Genomic DNA, 22,705 nt, shown 5'->3' on the forward strand with positions numbered 1-22,705 from the left:
GCAAGCAATGATCTCTGCCAAAAGGTCGCTATCCATTTTTTACAGTACTGTGTCTTATCAGAATTATTTCAAGTAGTAATAGTTCTACTTGAGTTTAAAGTTTAGATACGTCAATAGTAGTTGGACAGGTAAAAAAACGTGCAGTAATAAGTTGCCACAAACAATTCTATTTCAATGGCAACTGCATAGCTACTGCTTGGAGCTAATATTGTAGTTGTACAGTTGGGTATTTCCATGGCAACTGCACTGCTATTGCATACTACGCCCCAGTTGCTTTGCATAACCCAAGCTAAAACTAGCAAGTAAAGTTAATATTATCTGCAGATTCTAATAGTTTGATCACCTAGACATTAGTCATCTGTAGCCAACCAAAATGACTAGCAACCTAATTGTAAACAACAGCTCTTTCGATGACATGAGCAGGAGCATAGCCACTTCATGTTTAGTGATCTCAGTTGATACCACGTTGAACAGAGAACTACTAGCTAGTAGTCTATAGACATGGTGACATTGCAAAATTGGGGATCTCCCTGCAGACAAATTACAAGCACAAAGGCCTGATGACTCAAAAAAGGAGCACGGAATAGCCACCAAATCAACAGTCATTGCTACTAACACTAACAAGTGACTCAGTGACACCAGCATAAGACGTGCATAATCAGCGCACACCAGACATGATTAAATCACAAACAACCTTCCAAAAACGGATAGAAGGATTAACTACATGTACCCTGCATGTCTGTATCCTCATGTTAACGGGCTAAGCGCAGGTACATTGGTCTAGTCTAATAGACAGTCTCATGTATTGCCACGTTATCTTAAGACGATGTAACAGAGACTACATACAATTATTTTGTCTTATAGTAAATATATAATTCCATAATCTGTGCATAGGAAAAGAAAATATTATGAGTTGCATGGTAATAACAACTCGTACAATGGTGAAAAATGATCTCATGATCCTAAATTTTAGCTTATGAGGTGGTTGTCTTGCGAAACAACCATCTTTTCTCTCTCCTCCATCTCTCTTCGCCACTTAATCAGAAGTTCTACGTAGATTTGCATACGTAGATTTGCATAAGATGATCTATGAAAGTACTTGCCCTGATAATGGCTAGTGCTCTATCTGTGTGTAAGCAAAAACATAGGAAACATGGACAAAACACAATCGCTCGCGCAATCTAATCCACCACATTAACGCAACCTCTCACCTAGACTCGCAAGCACTTCAATTCAACGAACACTCCTCACGCGGCCGCGCCACAATCAGCAGGATGTCCAACCGGAGGGGAATCTGCGATGCCGCACGACGGCACGAGCTCCTGCAACACCATGGCCTACCCATCCAGCGCTATGGCCGAGGCCGCCAACGCCTCCAGCGGAGGCGCCGAGTACCCGCGAATAAAGAACCGGATCCAAGAAACCATAGATATGGGGAGGAAAGGGGAAGGAAGTGAGCGACGATTACCGGCGAGAAGGTTGCCACCGGAGTAGGCAACGGCCGGTGGAGAGGTCGTCGGGCAGGCTCGTGGTAGTCGCCTCTGGATCGCGCCGCCGGCGGGGAGAGCGCCTCCTCGCTCATTCGTGGAGGCGAGGGTTTAATCCACACGGTCGCAGGTGTGCCAGGGTCAAGGGAGGGGGTGACGCGGGGGTTAGGCCGGGGAAGAAGCCCGACCGGGCTTCACCAAAGACGCATTCTCCTGTAGGCTTGGATTCGTTCCAGGCCGGGGTGACCTCCGTGGATCGTTCCGCATTCCCGGCCAATTTGGACGGGATCGGATGAGGATCGCCGGACTGGACAGGTCGCCCGCCGAGCAGTACAGTACACGTACATCGCCGTGCTGTCTGCCTGTCCATGTCGGCGCGCATGCATGCATGAGTTAGATCTTATCAAGCTGAGCCAGCGCCCAGCGGCGAGGTGCATGGCTGCCGCCCCTCCCTCAAAGGCTCCACCCGTGATTCCCGTCGCAGGCTCGCAGAACAGGAAGTATCAACATTGACGACGACAGTTTGTAGCCCGATCCGATGCACGCATGCAAGGTCGCTCTGTACGTGACAGCTACGCGTGAGCAAACCCCCCAGCTTGATGAGTGGAGCCTCTGGTGACTTGGTGAGTGCCGATTCGTAGGTGATCTTGAGCAGCATCATTGCAGGTGACTTGCCTAAGTGCGTGCCCTTTGTTCGAGCGTGTACCGTGACACTGTGAGCACTCTTGTACACCACTCGTCGAGTTCCACGCACCTACACCTACACCTACCTAGCTACCTTGTGCCGGTGGATGCATTTCGTGCACATTGCTCTGCTGACGGAGAACCGCATGATTCGCTCGGCGACCTCGAGTCGAAGTCGACTCGCCCACCCCGCGTGCGCCACGGCAGCGACGCGTCGGCCAGGCGCGCGCATGATTGGACGTGCACATGCATGGAGCCCGGCCTGGGCACACCCGGATGGGGCGCGCGGCGCGCGTCACGTGACCGCGCGCGCCCAGGCGATCGAGGCGCGTTCCCGTTATTCGAGCGGGCGGCGAGGGATCCGGCCGGGAGAGGCGCGGGCAGTCAGGCGGGCCGACGCGACGAGGTGTGCCGCGCGCGGCCACGGGCGGCCAGCTTGGTAGTGATCGCCGGTGGCGGTAGGCTTTGCCTATCACGATCGCGCGCCGATGTGCATGTCCGGAGGCGGAGGCCGAGACCCACGCATCTGGGACTGGAGAGTGGAGAGCCACACCGGAAGCACCTGACCACGCCTCCGGGACGGCGGCGTGCGCACGTACCCGCGCCATACCGCGGCGTCACCACCAATCATACCGCGCGCGGCTCGAGGAGATACAGAGAGCAGAGCACCCAGGGAATGGAAGCCATTCTCGGCCAGCAGCCCAGCACTCGGATCACTCGAACGAATACATGAATAGTGGCTTTTGCGCTGCGCCGCCGCCGCACCCGCACGTAGAAGAGGACGGCAGGCAGCACATGGAAGCTCTGGGCGCTGGCCGGGGCCAGGCCGCGCACACGGGCTCGCGATATCGACGCGCGGGCGGGCGCACCACCCGGCGCGTGCCGTGGCGAGGCGAGACCCGTGATGCCGTGAACCCGCAGCGGCAGCGCAGGCGCGTCGGCGCGGCCGGGCCGGCGGCTGGCTGCTGCGCCGCGCGCAGAGGGGCTACGCCGCTATGGGACATGCCGGACGAGGGCGTGCGTGGGTGGGCAGCACGCAGCAGCGCTGCAGGGCGCGGCAGAGGAAAAGACGGGTGGTCACCCTCTCCGTCTCCATGCGTACGCAGCCCCAGCAGCGCAGGTCAGGCCACGGCAGAGCGCCAGAGCCACATCCACATGGCCGCCGTACCGCACGTTGCCGGAGTACGGCGGCAGCTCGGGCCTGACAGGATGCTTGCCTTCCCTCTCCCTGTTTTTACTGCCGCCACCACCACCAGTAAAATTCCTGGGCTGCTGGCTACAGTTGCTCGCACTGTCGCGATTACTGTGTCCAATGCGACACCGGAACGAATGGTGCACGTCAAATCTTTCGCGATCGCCACATGCCCCGTCCAATCCACCGGATCGGAAATGACATCCCCTAACAGTGTCAAGAACGATGGGTTTCCAGAGAGGATTCAGATCAGATCGAGTAAGAGCGGTACAGAACAGACGATGAATTGCCAACACAAATAGGGATTAAAACAGATGACAAATTCCACAGTTTTCTTGGCCAACTGACGGCAGTCCCAAATGTAAAGGCGGCTTCTATAGTCTAGATCCACGGTAACATATCGACCTAGGACCAGGTTCTTCTTAAAATCTTAAGACTTGGATCACACAAGAACACCGAGAGAGATGGAGAAACTTATGTAGGAGTAGTAGTATGGTTCACCGGCCGTCGATCGGTCACGCGGCGGCAACCGATCGGTGAAGCTCCGGCTCGGCGCGCGTCGTCTACGCGGCTGTCGGCGCGGCCATGATGCTCTTGCTGGATGAGGAGCTGGTCGGCCTCAGCGCCCTCATGGGGCTCGCCAGCGCCCACGCCCAGCTCCGGTGGCTCCGCGTTCCGTTGCCCCTCGTGCTCCCGCCGCTGCCCGTGCTGCCGGTCCCGCCGTCGGGCGCGGAGAGCCAGTAGGAGGACGACGGAGGCGGCGCGGCGCCCAGGCCGCCGCCAAAGAAGCCCGCGCACTTGATGCGGTGGTGCTGGTCGTGCTCGTCGTCGCCGTGCGCGCCGCCCAGGTGGCCCAGCGCGCCCGCGGCCTTGGGCTTGGGCTCGCGGTGGGACTCGACGCGCCGGAGCGCGCAGTCGCCGAAGCCGGTGGAGAGGCGCTCCAGGAAGTCCCCCGAGAAGCTGCGGCTGCCGCAGCCCACGGAGCGCGACCGCGCCACCTTCCGCCCGAACGACGACGACGAGGACCCCTCGCTCCGGCGGCCCGGGCTCTCGGGCTCCACGATCGCCTCCAGCCGGGCCCCGAGCGCCGCCGACGACGCCGACGCCACGGACACGGAGTTCCTCCTCGCCACCGCGGCGCCGCCGCCGCCGCCGTTGGCCGAGGAGGCGGCCGAGGACGCGCTCTTGTGGCTCCCGGACGACGAGGACAGGTGGAGGAAGGACCAGAAGCTCTTCTTGCGCGGGCTGTCCGCGGTGATCGCGGACGGGGCGGGCGGCGGCAGCGGCTCCTCCGGGCGCGGCGCGACCGACTTGCTCCGCTTGAGCCCAGCGCCCGCGCCCTGCGCGGGCATCACCTTGCGCGAGGCCGCCGCCGGGGGGTAGAGCGGCAGCGGCGCCTCCGAGGAGGCGCGGTTGGATGGCGGCGGCGTCGAGGAGGCCGACGCGGAGGCCGGCGGCGGCGGCGGGTGGAAAGGGCTGGACTTGGACGAGGACACCAGCATGCCGAGCTTCTCCTGCAGGCAGAAGGCGCAGATGCCGCCGGCGCCCGCCCCGGCGGCCGCCGTCGCGCCGGGAGGGTAGGGGTGCTCGCTGCAGTACACCGTGCCATCCTGATCCGCCACCGCCACTACTGCCTCCGCCGCCGCCGTCGCGTCAGCCGCTTTCTCCTCCATTCTTGAACCCGCTCGCCTTCCTCAACCGCCCTCGGTCCCGCCGAGCTCCGCGCTGCTGGAACGGATCTTGGCTACGCGGCGAGGACACTCCACATCACCGCCGCCGCTTGCTCGGCGAGCGAGCTCCTCCTGAGCGGCAGGCAAAACGATCCTTTGCCGGAGCTCAGGCGCCTCAGCTCCTCCTCACCCTGATCTGCTTCCGCGAGCGTGGAGACGAGCGGGAGGGAAGGGGGGCAGGGAGATCGGGAATGGAGCCGGTGCGCGGCAGCGGCACGGGCGCACAAGCGGATGCGGAGGGCAGCGAGCGGCAGGCAGGCAGGCAGGCGGGCAGAGCGGGGGTGGCGTGGTGCGCTCTTGTGCTCCGCTCGCGCGCCTGCGCCTTATTTTAGGCGCCACTTCCGCCTGTTTCTTTTTGTCCCGGCTCGTCGCGGACAGTCTGGGGGCCGTGACGAGGCTCCGCCACCAGGCGGGGGCACGTGGGGGTGGGGGCGCACGCATCTCCCTGCACCCGGCAGCAGCAGGCGTTGATGGCAACGGATCCCCTGCACACCACGTCCGGAGACCGGAAATTACCGTTGCCCATCGCACGCTTGGGCGGTAACCATTGGCTTCTAGGGTTTTGGGATGGATGACGGTCAAATGCATGGATGCTTTTCATTCATGCCAACAAAATTGCTGAAATCTTGTCAGTTTATCTGGAATAAAAGTTCCGTTCGCGGTACAACAATCTCTGGACGGGATGTGATTCGACTTCTGTAGGAGCTCCTTGTAGGATGCGCACATGCCGCACTGCCGCTAGGGTGTAGGTTTAGGATGGACTAGCGAAAGTTTAGCACTTCCACCGTTCGGATACGTGCACTGTGCGCCACCGACTGATCCATGGTGACGCGCACAGCACAAGCGCGCGGGGCCGTGGAGGAACGGATGATCCAAAACGGCGGCTGTTGCGTTCCCTCACCGTTCGCCGAACTGCAACAGGCGCGGCCGGACATGTCATGTACTCTGCGTCCTCTGATCGACTCCACAGCGGCCACATGCGTGGTGGTCGGAGCCGACGCCGATCTGCGGCCTCCTCCGGCCCTCCCCTCCGCTGCCGCATGTGCCGCCACGAGCCTGCTAGCGCGGCAGTTTTCACTCGCATCCCCCATTAATCTCGCGACATCATAGACCACAGACTAGTAGTCTGGTAATACATGCCGGTGCACACCGCCCAAAGTTAAACAAACAGTGGTTGATCTCCGCCGTGGAAGGATGCGAAAATCTGCCACGAGCCGTGACAGCGGCGAGCGGCGCTGGCCTGTCCGCCGGGCCAGGGGACGCGATCGTGTCCTAACTGTAATCTCCCTCGCTCCTTGCATGGTCAAACGTACTACAGCAAGGAACACAAGCGAATCTGTAGCTAGTAGCGCGATCCAGGGTGGCGCATCGACCAACCAACCAGCCGATGTGAAGTGGCAACGCCCGCCCAGCGTGCCCCGGCCTTGGACGGATCCCGGACGCGACTCCCGGGTGACCCTGGCATTTTCGTGCCGCTTTGATTTGATCTGCGGGGAGAATGGATGGAAGGAAGGTAGGTAGCATGTACACTCACATGGGTCCGCCGGGCGAACCTCCTAGGCTCCTGCTCTGCTCGTCCCAGAGACCCTCGCCTCGAATGGAAGGCGCGCATCACCGTCAGTTCGACAGTCCCGTTGCCGATGCTACAAAAAGAAAATCTGAGGCCTTCCGTGTTCATCGGTATCGGCTCCAGTGGCAGGCAGTCCTCCACTCCTTCGCTTTCCTGCGTGTTGGGGTGTTGGCTGCTGCTGCGAAACTGTGCGACAGCCATTATACTCCCCAGACGCCCGGACCGCAGGCCAGGGCATCTGGGCATCGCATGCTTGTGCCGGCTGTGCGTGCGCTTTCAATACTGGCACGCAGAGATCTTGCATTTGCATGCACGGCCTCGGTTCCAGGTGACACTTGCATAAAAGTAAGCACCAGGACCCCAGTCATCAGCAATTCAGGTTCACCGCCACTCACTCTCAATACGCAAAGCATTCGATGTGGCTTGATGGTTTTAACCGGACAGAACACACTGGAGGTGGAGTTGAACGTTGTGGACTAGCGGTCAGTGTTCTTCTGACACCAGGTACTAGAGAGAGCACCCAGACCCTCGTTTCTCAAGCCTCGTATTGGATTTTGTCCCCACAGTGAAATTCGTAAAGGAACGCCAACTCCAAGCGAAAATTCAAAACTGAGAACATTGCTGCCTAAAAAATACGTATCGGCCAGCTTCACTTTCAAAGATGATCTCTTATGAACCCTACATTATCAACTAGTATGTATACCGCCTGATGAAGAGAGCGGACTTCTAAAAACATTAGATTCGAACCAGGTTTGAATGGCACCATTCAAGATGCAGATGAACCTGGCATGCCTCTCTTTTTTTATATAAAAAAAAAACTTGACATGCGATATGAGCAACATAGCGGCTCCGCAAGTACCTAACAAGAACGGAAGCAGCAAGTACGCTGGATCACAAACAGCAGCAAATAAACCAACTCACAAAATGGCTAGGAACACAGCCAGCAGATGACGCAAAGAAATTATACCATAGTTCAAACGGGAGTCTTGGTGAAAAAGGGACAAGATGGAGTAAAAGGCAAAGGAAGTTCCAAGTCCTAAATCTAACTCTAAAGTAGCAGTTAGACACAATATATTATATATGTTCAACACAAATAAACTAAGAAAACTAATTGCGCACAATATATTATAAATGTTCAACACAAATAAACTAAGAAAACTAAGTGCACGTACGGTTTACTTTTCTATTCATTGGCAGGCACAAACTGTTGTGTCTGGGGGCTACCGTGCTACCACTCATGATATGCACCTCTAAAAGTGCGGTTGGAATTTTTTATGCAGTTTTAGAGGTGCATTTTCAGTGTGGTTGCCTGGTAACACCCCAACCCACGGGAGCAGATATGTGAAAGCATTCTGCTGCAGAGCCTGACCACAAGACAGATACCCATTTTGCTTTCTGGTGGACAATAAACCAACAAGCAAATTGGTCAACTCTAATGCAAATAAAGATGTCACTTCCGTCTGTTACCCAAATTAAGTTTTGCAAACCATGGACTTGCAGGTACCAACTTTAGCATTGCCTAGACAGCAAGTACTAAATGTAGCATTTTCAATTGTTTATTTAGTACTTATCGAGACATTTGATGTAATCATGTATGCAAAAAATTAAATGACTAATTTTCTTTAGATTGAAGGAAGTCTTTCAGGGATGACACATATACTAGTGGAATCGCAAAAAGATGCTGGAAGACAATTCTATGTCTACCTCCTATATGGAGACTGTGCACATCCTAGATTCAACAACTTAGCATGTTCACAAACTCCAAATAGGAGGTAGACCAATGTCCAACAAATAAGCTACACATGAGCAGAGGGCATCTAGGATGTCGACTACAAGCCAGGCGTTTTGATCAGCGAGGAGAAATATTCTAACTTTATGTAAGCACCTTTTAAGTATTTAACAATAATCCATTATTGATTACAGAAAAAATAATCTGAGGGAAGAAATCTTGCCTTTGCCAATGGGTTAAAATGACTTGCCCACCAAAGCTCCTACTGCCAGAGCCATGCACCCTTCCTTTCCCCGCTGAGATAGCATAATGCTCTATTACCAATGTCTCAGATCATCAGCTAACAGATCACGCGTGCTAAAAAAATATAAGACGGACAACAATATGCAACTCAACCAGTGTACCTTCAGTACAGAAGCATACACTTTCCATTGCTACAAAAGGATCATTTGAAAAAAAAAACATGATAGAAGCAAACATTGTGTTTCAAAGATCAGCCTAACTCCTAAGGTACAGTAGCCAATCACCGTGATTAGGTTGCATGCTGTGAGGCTAGGCGTTCAGACACCAAGCAACCGCCTCGTCAGTTCGAGTTGGCCTCAGCAGTTGCTGACTCTTGCCATACCATCGACCCACCTTCTACCCGTGTCATCCGGCCATTGAAGGACTGTTCCTAGTTCCAATCAGATCCTTATTGAATTGCCAGGACCCCTTTGTACAAGTGAGCAGTTTTACCATAGCAAGAATCTATCACCTTATTTCTACAAAAATAACTAAGTTAGAAAATACTCCATCTAAATACACAACATCTTCATTTTTTTGAACTACAACATGGATCTAAAGTACTAACATATCGCACTGAAGTACAATCTATTTTTTTATTACTCACAGTTTATCAATAAAAACTTGATGCTCTTCAGTGTTATTGACATTTCTGTACGCAAAATAGGTGATCATGGACGAAGTAGTCTTGGACCAGAATTTGAAGATATCCATGAAGCAATTACATCAACAAGTGTCTCAACATCCTTTGAGATCTGTGCCCGTAGAATGCCTGAGTCAGTACCCAAAGTGGTACCAACCTCCTTAGCAACAGCCTCCCACGGTGTGCCTGCAGTCAGATTTGCCAGAAGTTCACCTCCGCGGTTCACTGCATCAGCCATTGCTGGTGGAACATCAGGAAGCACCTGAAGAAACAAAATATAATTACTTTACCAGAATTATAAAATCTCTGTTCCAGCAATGGCTTTGCAGTAACTCCAAAACATGGAAGGCTGAAAAGGAAAACAGTACCTGCTGCAATGGCAGACCATGATCCCCAGGAAGTGATCGAATCGACATATCAAGCAACGAGCTAATGGCTGCTTCAGAGCTTAGTACTTGTGCAAGGATAGAGGTTTCATCAATTTGATCATCTTTGAACTTTATTAAGAGGTTCCGAGAAATTCCGTAGTAGGATTTTATCTGTGGAAAATTGTGATGTGCCAGTAAGGCAGCATGCATAGAAATAAAATGGCCCACACAAAAATCTTGGTTATTAAGCATGAACAGATTGAAACATAAACTGACGACAATCCTAAGATTGGTTATAAACTGAAATTTTGAACTGAAAATTCTGATAATCACAAATAAATAGGTATTGGCAGAAATGTATCCAGCACCGTACAACACCAGAGACAATTTAAAAATACGTTCATAGTTTTATCTCTGTGAATTAATTGACTCAAGGTAAGTTTAGAGAACACACAACTACAATAATTGTTACCAATTCTCAATGGGAGGTAACATACATATATATATATATATATATATATATATATATATTAATACTAAAAGAATAGCACTAACATACCAGGCGACGTGTCTCTTCTGGTTTTGGAATGAAGTCCTCCCGCCCTTTTACTAAGTCCATATACAATGGAGGAAGTTGTTGAAGTAAAGGTAGAAGTTGCTTAACAACAGGAGGGCTTAAATTCTCAAGCTGCTTAATGGCTGCTTCTGCCTGTTATGCAGAATATAAGCTACTAAGCTACGTGGATTGATAGTTTCAAGTAGGAAATATATATGCACCCAGCTACTTTTCACGGGACAGAGCAATAAATTTTATGAGTTTGAAATATTCAAGCAAAATAAATAGAACAATCTATGGTCATTCATAATTTCACATCCTTCAGTCATTGTTAACTGATCAAACTCAGGTATTTTCTTCCATATTGAGTTTGGTACTTCTCAGTAATGTAGCTAATGGAAAACATCAAAGCAGGAAATGGGATAAAAGGGTCAAAATGGCAAATCATAAGGTGAGCTATAGGAAGAGTGACAAATTCTCAATTTCAATAGAACATGTGGCACCTCAATTGACATTCTTATGAGTAGCAAATCCTCAACTTTCCCTGTAAGAAAAGTAAATGAAAAGGATTTTCGCAACAAGAAAAGTAAAAAAGATAAGCCCTATAAGCCCTAAAGAAAATGTATATCAAGTCATCATACCATTGAGTGTAACAACACAAAAACAGCTGAATGCAATCTTCCAATTATTTTTCAAAAAAAAAGCCATGCAATTCCAATGTTTAAAAGTCACAATTATGATACAGAGAGGCCTACGGAACTAAAATTGAATATTCTAGTAGTTTTGTGGTAGTAAGTAAAGCTACACAAATAGGATATTCTAGTTAATACAAAAAATGGTTCAAGCTACATTTCTGTTAGTCGGGACGACCCCTAAAATTTCTGCACATGAGACGTCTATAGTAAATAAGGCTTCAAAACAAGGAAGGAAATACCTAGGTGAACACTGACGTTGTAAACATAAAAAAGTAACCTGTGCATAACATGTTAGACATTTCAAGCAACAGTTTTGACACCAAAGTAACAGAAACAGATAGTACCCCAAAACGGACTGTTGGATATGATGTCAGCTGGGACAAAATTGGGCCAAAACTCTGTGCCATGGGAACAATTACAGGTGAAAATAGTGGGATGGCAGAGCTTGCCTCCTGCAAGAAGAAAAATATCAAAACTACTTGTAGTTGTCCAGAGGCAAATTTTTCTGGAACAGGCAACTTGAAAAGAAGAACAAAAAACTTGAACAAAACCTTCTCTGAGTAGAAAAAACGAGAGGGTGCTAATGCCATCTTATAAAGGCATATATGGTTCATAAAACTAATATTTGCAAAGTCACATTCAAAGATCCTTATCACATGTTAAAACTGATGGATCTGTTTTATGAAGGAAGGAATCAAAATTCTCACTTGGCTTTGGCATTTGCATCCCATGATGCATGCGAATTTGAGATAGGAAGAAATATATCAGCTTGTGAATCAAAAACATCTGGAATATGTGGTCCTCTCATCCACACATCCAAAGTACTGCAGGAAACCAATAACTCTAGAAATAGTGCTTGATGCCCTAAACTCCAATCCTTATTTCAAGCACTAATTCTGAGCTTATGTATATATATTGGGACGGAGGACTAGAAGTCTAGAACAAAAGTCACATTTGCAACGATACATGCAGCTCAAAAGAAGCAATAACCTGACCCACACGTGGATGATCACATCAGGTCTTCGAGTCTTGGGATGCCTTTCGGGGTATGCTCTGACTTCAAACCGTTTGTGTTTGTGGTGATGACCTGGTTTTTGTGGACTAGTCGAAATAAAATAATGATAGAGAAACTGTTCTCTCATTCATACTCTACAAAATTCTTTCATCACTGCAGAAACAGCACGTGCTTCTCAAAGCAGTAGATCAAGGGTGACCTGACAAGCAGATGATGAAGGTGAAATTTTTGACGGATGAGTTTGTGAAGCTACCAAGAGAGCAATCACAAGAAGACCTGGTGTGATCATCTTTTGAGCTCGGGAGAATTATATCCTCTTAATAGTAGAGAAAACTTGGTACTGATTGTTAAACTACTTTTGAGTTCTTTCGTTTCCTTTCTAAGCAGAGTCCTAAGCAAAAAAAGGCAGGATAGCCTTTCTCTAAAAAGGAGATAGGAGGGGAGAGATGCAAGACATACCTTGTTGTTAAATGACATCAATACATTTCCACTTCGCTGCACAGCATATCTTGATCCTGGAATATGTCATAAACAATATAATGTATAATTGACTGAACAATAGCAAGAAAAATAATTTCAAAGGACAAAAAAAGGTACTTCATAAACATAACTGAAATTCAATGCATGGTAAACTCTTACCAATCAGCATGTGGATAACAGATCCCAAGGAATGTCCAACACCAAAAGTGGGAAGATCATTTACCTGTGTTAAATTTCATATAATTAGTAAAATGGACAAGAACCTGAGTTACTAGTCAAATAGTTCTACTTACAGGCTCGTCCAAGTTTCTCAAGCACCTGTCAAACTTAAACTGAACTTCATCAGCAATGAAGAAATGATCGAAGCCACTCGCATACGGCGTGGCAATCACCAAAGCTCCCCTAGATTCCATAATATACAGGTTAGCATTTGTGCACTGGGAGTAGGAATCCTAGGAAAAGTTTAGCTATACCCAAAAATCATAATGACAGAGTTAACTGCCTTATAAGATTACCATATCTCTATATTTGTTTTTTCCCCATAAATGAACAAGTGTACTCATTAAAGCTCACATGAACAAATTAGGTCAGCGGTCATGCTTTAAAGGCCTTCATTTCAGGACAGTCATGTGGCAATGCCTTGTCTGACAAAATAAACTCAAAACACAGAATGGGACGAATACAAAACTCGACCACGAAGCTCATTCATCAGAAAATAATTACATGGCCCATAGGAAAGGTTAGACACTTTTTAAACATACCTGTCCGCGAGCCGCTCGAGGAAGAAACGGTATGTGATCTGGGGCGCGGCTCCGACAAATATCCCTCCAACGAAGTGGACAACAAACGAGGGCTCCGAGGACTTGGGTCTCAGCACCCATGCTCCCTAGCGTAAAAATCAGAAGTAATCAACACGATCGGGACAGACACAGAATGGAAGCGCAGTACAGGCGGGAGCCACAGAAACGCACCTCGACTTCGGTCCAATCTCCGGTCGAGCCCCAGCCCTCGCCGGACTGCCTCGCCGCCTCCGTGATCACCCTGCGCTCCGTCCCCCAACAGCGAGAGGTTAAAACTGAGAGCGGGCGCGAGGTGCCAGACGAATAAAAGGGGACCACGGGATCGCCCGCCGCCTACCTCTCGATCTGGGAGTAGAGCTGTATCGACCCGTCGGAAGGCGCCGCGGCGGGGCGCGGCCCATCTCCGTCCTGCGACGAGGAGCACGAGATGGCGCACCGCCTCCTCCTCCCCCTCCCAATCCACGCCGCGACGCTACTCCGGGACCCCGCGAAGAGGCGCGCGGACGACGAGGCCGCCGCGCCGCCGCCCCCGCGCACCGGCACGGCGGACGCGGGCGGCGGAGACGCCGCCGCCATCCTTATCATCTCTCCCGCGCCCGCCCCCCACTCCTGCCGCTGCTCTGTAGCCGTACGGATTTTCCTCGTTGCGTCTCCGCTTCAACTACTAGCTAGAGTGCCGACTGCGGAGTGCGGCTGTCACGCGGCACACGCGCGCCCGCCCGAATTAGGCCCCGTTCGTTTCCTCCGGAATGGCCCGGAACGAGGTCCGTTCCGGACGGATTGATCTCACCCGGTTTTGAATCCGGCCCATAGCAAAATGGCCGTTCGGTTGAGGCTATGTTCCGGACGGATTGATCTGGTCTGGTTTGAATCCAGCTCATTTCTTATGCTCCGAGATCCGAATTTGTTCCCCACCTCTTAAGGTCAGGAACGGAAACAACCGGATCAAGTGAACACCTTGGGTTCACTCATTCCTGTCCCGGAATAATTTCTGGACCTATTTCAATCCGTAACAAACGAACGAGGCCTTACTCGGAGCCGAGCGCGTGCGGCGAGCTGCGAGCCCGCCTGGTAACGACCGACGCTGCCCGAGAGCCGCACGATGCCGCCCCACCCCGGCGCGTGGCCGTCAGATCTGTCCACATAAGCGACCCGACTCGTCGTCGGACGGGTCAATCAGAAGTCCCAGAAGTGCCTTCTGCTTCGTGCCCGTTGGTGGGGGATGGCCGTTGGCTTACGCCGCACACCAGCACCCCACCCCGCCGGGCTCGTATAACTTTGCTTCCACGCCTGCCGCTTGAGGTTGCTGCTCACCGGCCGCGTAGAGCGGGCGACTGGACGCGGACGGGCGATGCGACCGCGGGAGCGGCGCGGCGCCGGCGCCGGCACGGAGGGAGGCGAGGAGGCGGGCTCCTCGAGCACTGACGGGAACACCAGCAGCGCGAATGCGAGCACGAGCTCGAGCACCGCTGCTAGCAGCGGTGCGAGGCGGAGCGGGGGCGCAACGGAGGGGCGGGGGAGCACCCCCAGGTCGGCGGCCACCATCAATCTCAGCCAGGAGTACAGGCTCGCCATCCACACCGAGTCCTACCAGGAGATCTGGGATAAGATCCACGTAGACGGGGACGGGCGACGGGAGGTGGGAGGCGGCGGCGGCAGCGACGAGGACGAGGACGAGGAGGAGGAGCGAGGGGAGGAGGTGCTGGACAGGATCACCCTGGCCGGCGTGCTCCGCCCGGAGGAAGCGGTGGTGGAGCGCGCGCTGGGTGACGCGCCCGACACGGAGCTCACCCGCCTCGCGGCGGACTACTTCCGCAGCACGCACCACGCGTCGCTGCTCTGCCTCTCGCTCCGCAGGGCGCTCCGCCGCGCGGGGGCGCTGTACGGTCCCATCACCGACCTCCTCGCGCTCATCCCGCACTCGACGCAGCTCGCCGTGCCGCACTGCGACTGCGCGTTCGACGCCTTCCTCCTGTTCGACCAAATGCCCAACCCGTTCCCGGCGCCTGGGGCCGGGTTCCAGGGCATGCGCCGAAGCTTCGTTGGCCTCAAGAACCACCTTGACCTTCGCCTCCTCAGTGTCCGGCGCAGGCGCCGTTGGCTCCGCTGCGCCAAGCGCGGGTCGGGCATCTGCCTCATCGCCTGCGCCACCGGCGCTGCCATCGCGGGCCTCGTGCTTGCGACGCATGCCCTTACGGCGCTGCTCGCGACGGCCCCTGCTTGTGCTGCATCCAGCTCCTCCTGCTGTCCACTGGCAACTTCGATGAAACGCCTGCAGAAGCACATGGACCGGCTGGACGCCACGGCCAGGGGCACCTACGTCTTGAACAATGACGTCGACACAATTGAGCGGCTGGTGGGCAGGCTCCATGCCACTGTGGAGAGCGACAAGATGCTTGTCCGCCTTGGGCTGGACTGTGGGCGAGGGCAGCATCACACCATAGAGGAGGTGGTACGGCAGCTCAGGAAGAATCACCCCAGCCTGCTACGGCAGCTTGCTGACCTTGAGGAGCACATCTGCCTCTACTTTGCAGCCGTCAACCGTGCCAGGTTACTTCTTGTGCACCACCTGAATGCCCAGTCTGATCCTGAGTCTCCATCGTCATGACTCTTGAGTTTATGAGTCTAACACAATACCTTCAAGAATAACTCAATGTCTCAAAGACCTCATCTAACTCCAAGTGATCTGACACTGGGTCACCATTATTATGATTTAATGAGTCTACAACAGTACCTGCCTTCAAGAATTAGTTGATGTCTCAAAGGCCTCATCTATTGCACTAGGTATGCACAAATTTCTTATTTCAGAAAGGTATGATGCATTATTATTATTAGCCGCTTGACATATTTTTTTAATAGTTTAGACCTTTTTGTAGTTCTACAAATTTCATCTTCTCTACTTTCAGAAGTATTATTGTGGGATTGTAACGATGCTATCTTTCCGATAGACTCAAAGTGTTCACCGATTCCTAAGAACCAAATATTTGGACAATTGCTTGCAAGTATCATCATGACAGTTTTGTTGCAAGCAATGTGTTGCTGGTGCTATTCAGAGGTTCCTTCAGATACTTAACTTCGGCATGCTGTTATATCTGTATTGATGTTTTGAAACTTGAAAGCGTCATCAATCATCATGTTTGCTGTAATTTTTTTAATTCTCTTTTATAAGACTATCTTGTTTGCAGTATTGATATTGGATGCCAAGTTTCGTATGGAAAGCCCATGTTGCTTAGTTGATTAAGGAACTTTGCAAGGATAATGCTTGAAAAATCGTTTCAATTTTCAACTATAAAGGTTCATCAAATGGTTCTTGAACAATTTGCTTGACTTGAAAGCATCTTCTTGCTTGCAGGGAAAACCAAATTATGATTTGTCAATCTTCAGTGATAGATTTTCCTTTTGCAACTTTATTTGTTTTATTATGGTTTTCTTTCTTTCTTTCTACCAGGCACTTGGTTCTATGCTTTTCAACTTGATAGAGTTTATACAGATAATTTTCTTTGCAATCTCATGTATTTTATTTTTACCTGTAAGGAATGGTCACGGAAATACTACTATACTATCTGTCTCCTATCTGTATTGAATGTGACCCTTGGTGGAAATATTTGGTTAGATGCAGATTTTTGTTACACGATTATAGTAGCCGGCATTCGAAGTAAATCATTGTATTTGCTTTTCTTGTACATTCTACATGATGCTTAGAACTTGCTACATTTAATTTGGAACTTGAGTTGTCAAATCATATTGCTAAAGGAGCTCCTGCAATTATCTCCACATTGCGTGGAAAAGCATGATGTCTTGTGTTTCAAACATTGCTGGTGTTGTGATTCTTTCTGAGGACAAGGGGAAAACATTTCTTAGAATCTGAATTATCTGATGTTAGGGTTATGGCCTTATGTGAACTGACAGTTCAGTTTGATCTTGACTAGTATACAACTCTACATTTACAGAGTTCAATTGTATGAGTTTCCATCTCCAGGGGTACACTTGATCATATCCATCTTTCAATAACCAAAGATGGATTTTGATCTGCACTTCAGCACTTTCACCTGAATTTGATGGTTCAGTTGTAAGTAGGTACTTTGAAATATTACAGGCAATACTGTTAGCTACTCCCTCCATTTCAAAATGTAATTTGTTTTAGTTTTGTCAAGTTCATAGAAAAATATATTAGTAGCTTCAATAAAAAAATAAATGCACTAGTAAGATATTTAATGGTGTATTTAATGAAACTAATTTGATGTTCTAGATATTGGTACATTTTTCTGTAGACTTGTTCAAAATTAGGAAAGTTAGGCTTAGGACAAAACTAAAATACCTTATTTTTTGGATGAGGGAGTACATTTGAATGCTCTTTCGATATTTATGTTGTCCTGTATTGCCATCCTTCCCTGCAATCAACCGAGCTATATTGAACAATTGTATGATATTTTATAAGCCTATCTGGGAATTCTCTAGCCTTCACAGCTAATGCATTAACGCAATTCGGCAAATACCAATTCTGCTGTTTGCCATTGTTTTCCTAATATTTAGACTCATGTCATCACTGTGTAAAACTTGTTCCATTTCATGCCATTGTTGCACCAATTTTAGTGTCAAAACTTATTTGATTCATACCACTTGAAAATGGTGCGGCCGGCGGAACATAATGCTTATGAATTATACTGTGTCTTAACTTTGCAAGCAACCAAACAGCTTTAAAAAAAAGGCAAACAAATTCATATTCTTTGATACATAGAATGTTTTAATCATGCCAGTGCCTACTGAATCCTTATCCTTTCACTTTTACTACACAGCCGAGGGCTCTGGAACGCACGCGGCACGCCAATCACCTTTATTTCTGTTGAAATTGAAAGGGAGAAAATGATAATAATCAAGAGTATTTTAGGTCCAAGTAATGCCCCCGTGTCAAAAAAAAAATTGAGGTATTTTGATTGAAGGTTCCATGAAGGGTAGGGGGGGCATGTTTTCCGCGGCAAATTCTTTTTTACGCATCGAAATTTTCTCCAAAACTTGCTTGTACGCAAGCCAGTGCTAGTATTTTGGATCGGCTCAAAATGGCCTGTCAGTGGCTCATTGGTTCTTCCCTGCCGGCTGCCGGCTGCCGGCTCATCCATCCTGTTCCCGTTTGACCAACCGGCCGATGGGACCCGTCCGCGGCGCTCTCGCCGACGCGGGTCCCACCCCTCGCAACGTGTAACGCGCCCGCGGTGACGGAGCCGTGAGCCAGCCGTAACGGCTCCGTGGGACGCGCCCGCCCGCCCCATTAACCCGCGCCACCCCCGGGGGTAACGTCGTCACCCTAACGCCGCCGCCGTGGCCGGGAGCGGAGCCCGCGGCGTAACCCTAACGCCGCCACGCGCGGCCATCCATGGCCTCCTGCGACGACGACTTCGGCCTCCTCGGTGACGACGCCCACCAGCCAGCAGCTCCCCCGCCCCAGCCCGCCACCGCCGCGCAGCAGCCCGCACCGCCGCCGCCGCCCGTCCAGGCCTTCTGCTTCGCCGACGCGGCCGTGGCCGCGGGCGCCGGCGCCGGCGCCGGCTCCTTCTCGCAGGCCCAGGAGGAGAGCAACCACCACGCCGAGCGCGGCAAGGCGGCGCACCACGCCAAGCGGGCCAGGGAGCGCCCCGACGAGTTCAGCAGCGATGGGGGCGAGTACTGCTCCTACATCAACAGCGGCGGCAGCGGCGGCGGGGGAAAGAAGGGCCGCAGCGGAGGAGCGAGCTCGGGCGCGTCGGACTACCGTAAGGATCGGGAGGAGTGGACGGACGGCGCCATCAGCAGCCTCCTCGACGCCTACACGGACCGATTCGAGCAGCTCAACCGGGGGAACCTGCGAGGTCGGGACTGGGAGGACGTGGCCGGCGCCGTGACCGACGGGCAGGGCAAGACTACCGGGGGCAAGAGCGTCGAGCAATGTAAGAACAAGATCGACAACCTTAAGAAGCGCTACAAGGTGGAATGCCAGCGGCTCGCCAGCTCCGGCGCCGGCGCCGTCAGCCACTGGCCCTGGTTCAAGAAGATGGAGCAGATCGTCGGAAACTCTGCGTCTCCTGCCTCCTCCAAGCCGCTTGCCGTAGCAGAGGATGAAAAACCGAGGCAGCAGCAGCAGCAGCACGGCAGCAAAAGGTGGCCCGTTTTTACATTTTTGCTTGATTAATTTGGGGATCTACAGGTCTCAGATAATTTTTATCACTGTAGGTATCCTCTTTCCAGCACTGGCCCTCCTACTGTGGTTGGTAGCTCCAGAACAAACCCTCTTTCAAATCCAAGATGGAAGAGGGTGCTTCTGAAGATTGGGGGCACTGCGTTGGCAGGAGCAGCTCCTCAAAATGTTGACCCCAAGGTAGTATAAATTAACTGCTGGTGATAAATCTGGTTTTCATGCTGTCCTGAACTCCTGATTGTTTCATACTCAACTTGTCATCTTGTCAGATTATAATGCTGATTGCTAGAGAAGTTCAAGTGGCGTGCCATCACGGTGTGGAGGTAAATAGAGCACATACATTTGATTTGAGTGGTGCATTTTTCTGATATGCAACAACACTTGTCAAATTAATATTGCATTCACTCCTATTAGGTGGCAATTGTGGTAGGAGGGCGGAATATATTCTGTGGTGACAATTGGGTAGCTTCAACTGGTACTGATCGAGCCTCAACGTACCCAATCGGGTAATTTGCTGACATTGCTTTCTCCTTTTTATTTCCTTTTGATATTTGTCCTGTCTGCTGCTCCAAAAAATATTTGGATGGGTCCTAGAGAATGAGACAAACATTTCGTTGTTTTACTTCGTAATGTAAACATCCATGGTGTGCCATTGAATGTTGACAGTATAGGGCTTGGCCTTGGTTGTATTCCAGTAGACAGATTGATCGAGCAACTGGTATTGTGCTATTGATTAGAATCCATTAGATGTTTCCTTAAGCAAATCTTCATGTATCGTGCTAAACCGGCATTATATTGGCAAGTGCCAGTTCAAGTTCATAGTCTCGCTGGAGCCATATGCGATCAGTGTAGAGTCTAATTTAATATTGTGTAGTGAGTCACTGAGTTTAAGAACCACAAGAGCTTTTTAGCAAGGTCATGCTGTCACTGGTGCTTTCTTGACAACATTGTTCTCTTGAATTTCCTAACAAATTGTTGACAAGTTGCAACAAAGACATTTTTTTCTTTTTACTTTTAGGGTCATCTGCATTGTTGGGTCTGTGATGGAGGCCTGAATGGAAACAAGAATGCTATATAGTATTCAAGATTTTTCTAAGTTGTAAAGTCAAGTTGAGTAAGTAGCCTGTGGACCGACTTGGATGACTAGTCGCGACTAGCCAAGCCCATTAAGCCAGGAGAGCATGCCAGCAAGTGTACTAATACTCACTAGTGCTGTACTGCAGAGAACTGAGCATGATCATTTGAACTTGTAATTTGGTAACTTGTCTTCTGCCACATGGGGTTTCAGTAGGCACACACCTTTCCCTCTTAACTGAATAATGATAAATGGAGCTCAGTGTCCATGGTTTTCTTTTGTATACATCTTTTAGCTACAAAATTCCACATCTATTCATCTTACATTACGCACATTCGGATTCTAGCTTTCCTTCTATAGTAGTCAAGGGCTTTTGGTGAACTGCTATTTCAGTGACATGTGTATATGCTTACACCTGCCCGTTTTAATTGTCAGAATGATGGCATCAGTGATGAATTCGGTGCTTCTTCAAGCATCACTAGAAAAAATAGGCGTGGAGACACGAGTCCAGACCGCATTGACGATTCAAGAAGTTGCAGAACCATACGTTAGGCGGCGAGCCATACGTCACCTTGAAAAAGGGAGGGTTGTTATCTTTGGTGGGATTGGTGCTGGCATAGGGAATCCACTTTTCACAACAGATACAGCTGCTGCCTTAAGAGCTTCTGAAAGTATGCTTCTATTCATTATTCTGACTTGTCCAGTGGTCTTGTGCATACAGCGTCCCGTTCTTTACAGCTTTAATTTTGTTTCTATTAAAGCTTCAGCTGATATGAAGAGGAAATCTGACTAGATGCACTTTCAATCAGTCAATGCAGATGTTGTCCTTAAAGGTATTGTTGGTGATGATGAATATGGTTGCCCTCCTAGAGGCAATAGTAACACGCCATTTGAGCACATTTCCTTCAGGGAGTTAGCAGCAAGAGGATTCAGCAGAATGGACATGACAGCAGTAACTTGTTGTGAGGAGAACAACATTCCTGGTTAGTACCTCTTATCAACTAATTATTTGCAGAGTTGCTTTGCCGATGTATTAGCAGTTTAGATAAGATGACATTTGTGTCCGTACATTCTTGCAGTTGTCATCTTTAATATGTTAGAACCTGGTAACATATCCAGAGCGATTTGTGGAGATCAAATAGGCACCTTAGTTGACCAGTCTGGAAGGATCACTTAAGATTATGAGGATTTACTCTAGCACAGCTTGAGGACATGCCAATACTCTGGGGACCATCATGCATTCTTTGCTTGCATGGATTTATCGAGTGGTGAACATCAGATGGAAGCCTGCACCTTGATTTCCCTCAGATGCTTGTTGTGTATTATGTGTTGTGTTGGCAATTATCCACATTGAAAAAAGTATTTATCTAGTAATACCTGTTTGTAATGTGGTCTGTAGATTAGTCGAAGGGCTTATGTAAAGTTGCTCACGGGTACCCAAATCAGAATGTAGTGTTGTAAGCTGTAACGCTATTGTTCAATTTGTAGTGTTTGAGAGATCCTCTCGCACGATCTTTATGCATGTTGCCTTCCAAGAATCAATCTTTTTTTATTTGTTTCTCAATGATAAGATATTATATGCTACTAACTATTGCGCGGAAGATGTCAGGTTCTATATAGTGTTGATGCTTGTTTTCACTTCTTTGTACCTGATGATACTTAATGCTGAGAGCTCGATAGCATTGGTTTCAATGAAGAACTTTGTAGATGCCAGTGTTTTGAGTGCCACCCTGGATCTCGGTACATCATGAATTAGAGTGGCCGATGGGACTTGACAGTCTCCCCTCTTCACTAGCTTGTAAGTTGTCCCAGCATGTATCAAATTATTCTCCAGATGGAAAACAAAACCGCTACATCAATGTTTTTTTCTGCAGATAAACGTCTGGTGCATCCAAAGACAGAGGTCGATAGTACCTAGCAGCTGACTGTGTCCTCTATCTTCATCAAAGAGCAAGACAAAACAAGGACAGAAGAAATGAAGGCAGTGGAACTGTGGATATTTGGATATTTCCTTGCCGCTTTCTAGTTTCAAGACCCGTACAAAGGTTAGTCAATCATTTTCCTTATCGGCACCATTGCTATCTTGACTCAGGTACAGCAGTTAATTAGCACAAGATTATCGCACCAACTTTTTCCCACGGGAATTTTCAAACTACATAAAAATGTTATAAATTTTAGAATCTGGCATGACACAGTTTGCACTTGCACCTAACAAGATGTCAACACACTA

The 22,705-nt window shown here is 49.8% G+C and overlaps 4 protein-coding genes across 7 annotated transcripts; 2 read left to right on the top strand and 2 right to left on the bottom strand.

The window, feature by feature from the left end:
• Positions 1-3,647: 3,647 nt before the first annotated feature.
• Positions 3,648-5,806, bottom strand: LOC112900140 (gametogenetin-like). Its single transcript, XM_025968904.1, has one exon. The coding sequence runs from the start codon at positions 5,034-5,036 to the stop codon at positions 3,927-3,929; it is 1,110 nt and encodes a 369-aa protein (XP_025824689.1). The 5' UTR covers positions 5,037-5,806; the 3' UTR covers positions 3,648-3,926.
• Positions 5,807-8,531: 2,725 nt separating this feature from the next.
• Positions 8,532-13,938, bottom strand: LOC112899244. 2 transcript variants are annotated; one of them, XR_003230021.1, is made up of 11 exons: positions 13,569-13,937; positions 13,403-13,472; positions 13,193-13,317; positions 12,725-12,833; positions 12,591-12,654; positions 12,411-12,466; positions 11,281-11,388; positions 10,245-10,394; positions 9,686-9,856; positions 9,282-9,579; positions 8,532-9,153 (listed from the first exon to the last, which is right to left on the bottom strand). XR_003230021.1 is itself a non-coding variant. In XM_025967641.1 (10 exons), exons 1-10 carry the CDS (start codon positions 13,814-13,816, stop codon positions 9,346-9,348), a joined length of 1,335 nt encoding a protein of 444 aa, XP_025823426.1. In that variant the 5' UTR covers positions 13,817-13,938; the 3' UTR covers positions 9,248-9,345. The 2 variants fall into 2 exon arrangements, 1 of the variants encoding a protein (XP_025823426.1); XM_025967641.1 differs by lacking the exon at positions 8,532-9,153 and having other exon boundaries at positions 9,248-9,579; positions 13,569-13,938.
• Positions 13,939-14,483: 545 nt separating this feature from the next.
• LOC112899245 (UPF0496 protein At3g19330-like) lies at positions 14,484-16,908 on the top strand. 2 transcript variants are annotated; one of them, XM_025967642.1, is made up of 2 exons: positions 14,484-16,015; positions 16,138-16,908. In XM_025967642.1, exon 1 carries the CDS (start codon positions 14,583-14,585, stop codon positions 15,837-15,839), a length of 1,257 nt encoding a protein of 418 aa, XP_025823427.1. In that variant the 5' UTR covers positions 14,484-14,582; the 3' UTR covers positions 15,840-16,015; positions 16,138-16,908. The 2 variants fall into 2 exon arrangements, with proteins under 2 accessions (XP_025823427.1, XP_025823428.1); XM_025967643.1 differs by having other exon boundaries at positions 16,584-16,908.
• A 1,605-nt stretch (positions 16,909-18,513) lies between these two features.
• Positions 18,514-22,027, top strand: LOC112899509. 2 transcript variants are annotated; one of them, XM_025968005.1, is made up of 7 exons: positions 18,514-19,363; positions 19,451-19,580; positions 19,670-19,723; positions 19,815-19,906; positions 20,911-21,146; positions 21,285-21,458; positions 21,555-22,027. In XM_025968005.1, the coding sequence occupies exons 1-7, from the start codon at positions 18,603-18,605 to the stop codon at positions 21,650-21,652; spliced, it is 1,545 nt and encodes a 514-aa protein (XP_025823790.1). In that variant the 5' UTR covers positions 18,514-18,602; the 3' UTR covers positions 21,653-22,027. The 2 variants fall into 2 exon arrangements, with proteins under 2 accessions (XP_025823790.1, XP_025823789.1); XM_025968004.1 differs by having other exon boundaries at positions 18,515-19,363; positions 19,436-19,580.
• Positions 22,028-22,705: the final 678 nt, after the last annotated feature.

Source organism: Panicum hallii, chromosome 7 (assembly GCF_002211085.1).
Source record: "Panicum hallii strain FIL2 chromosome 7, PHallii_v3.1, whole genome shotgun sequence".
Taxonomy (NCBI): Eukaryota; Viridiplantae; Streptophyta; class Magnoliopsida; order Poales; family Poaceae; genus Panicum; species Panicum hallii.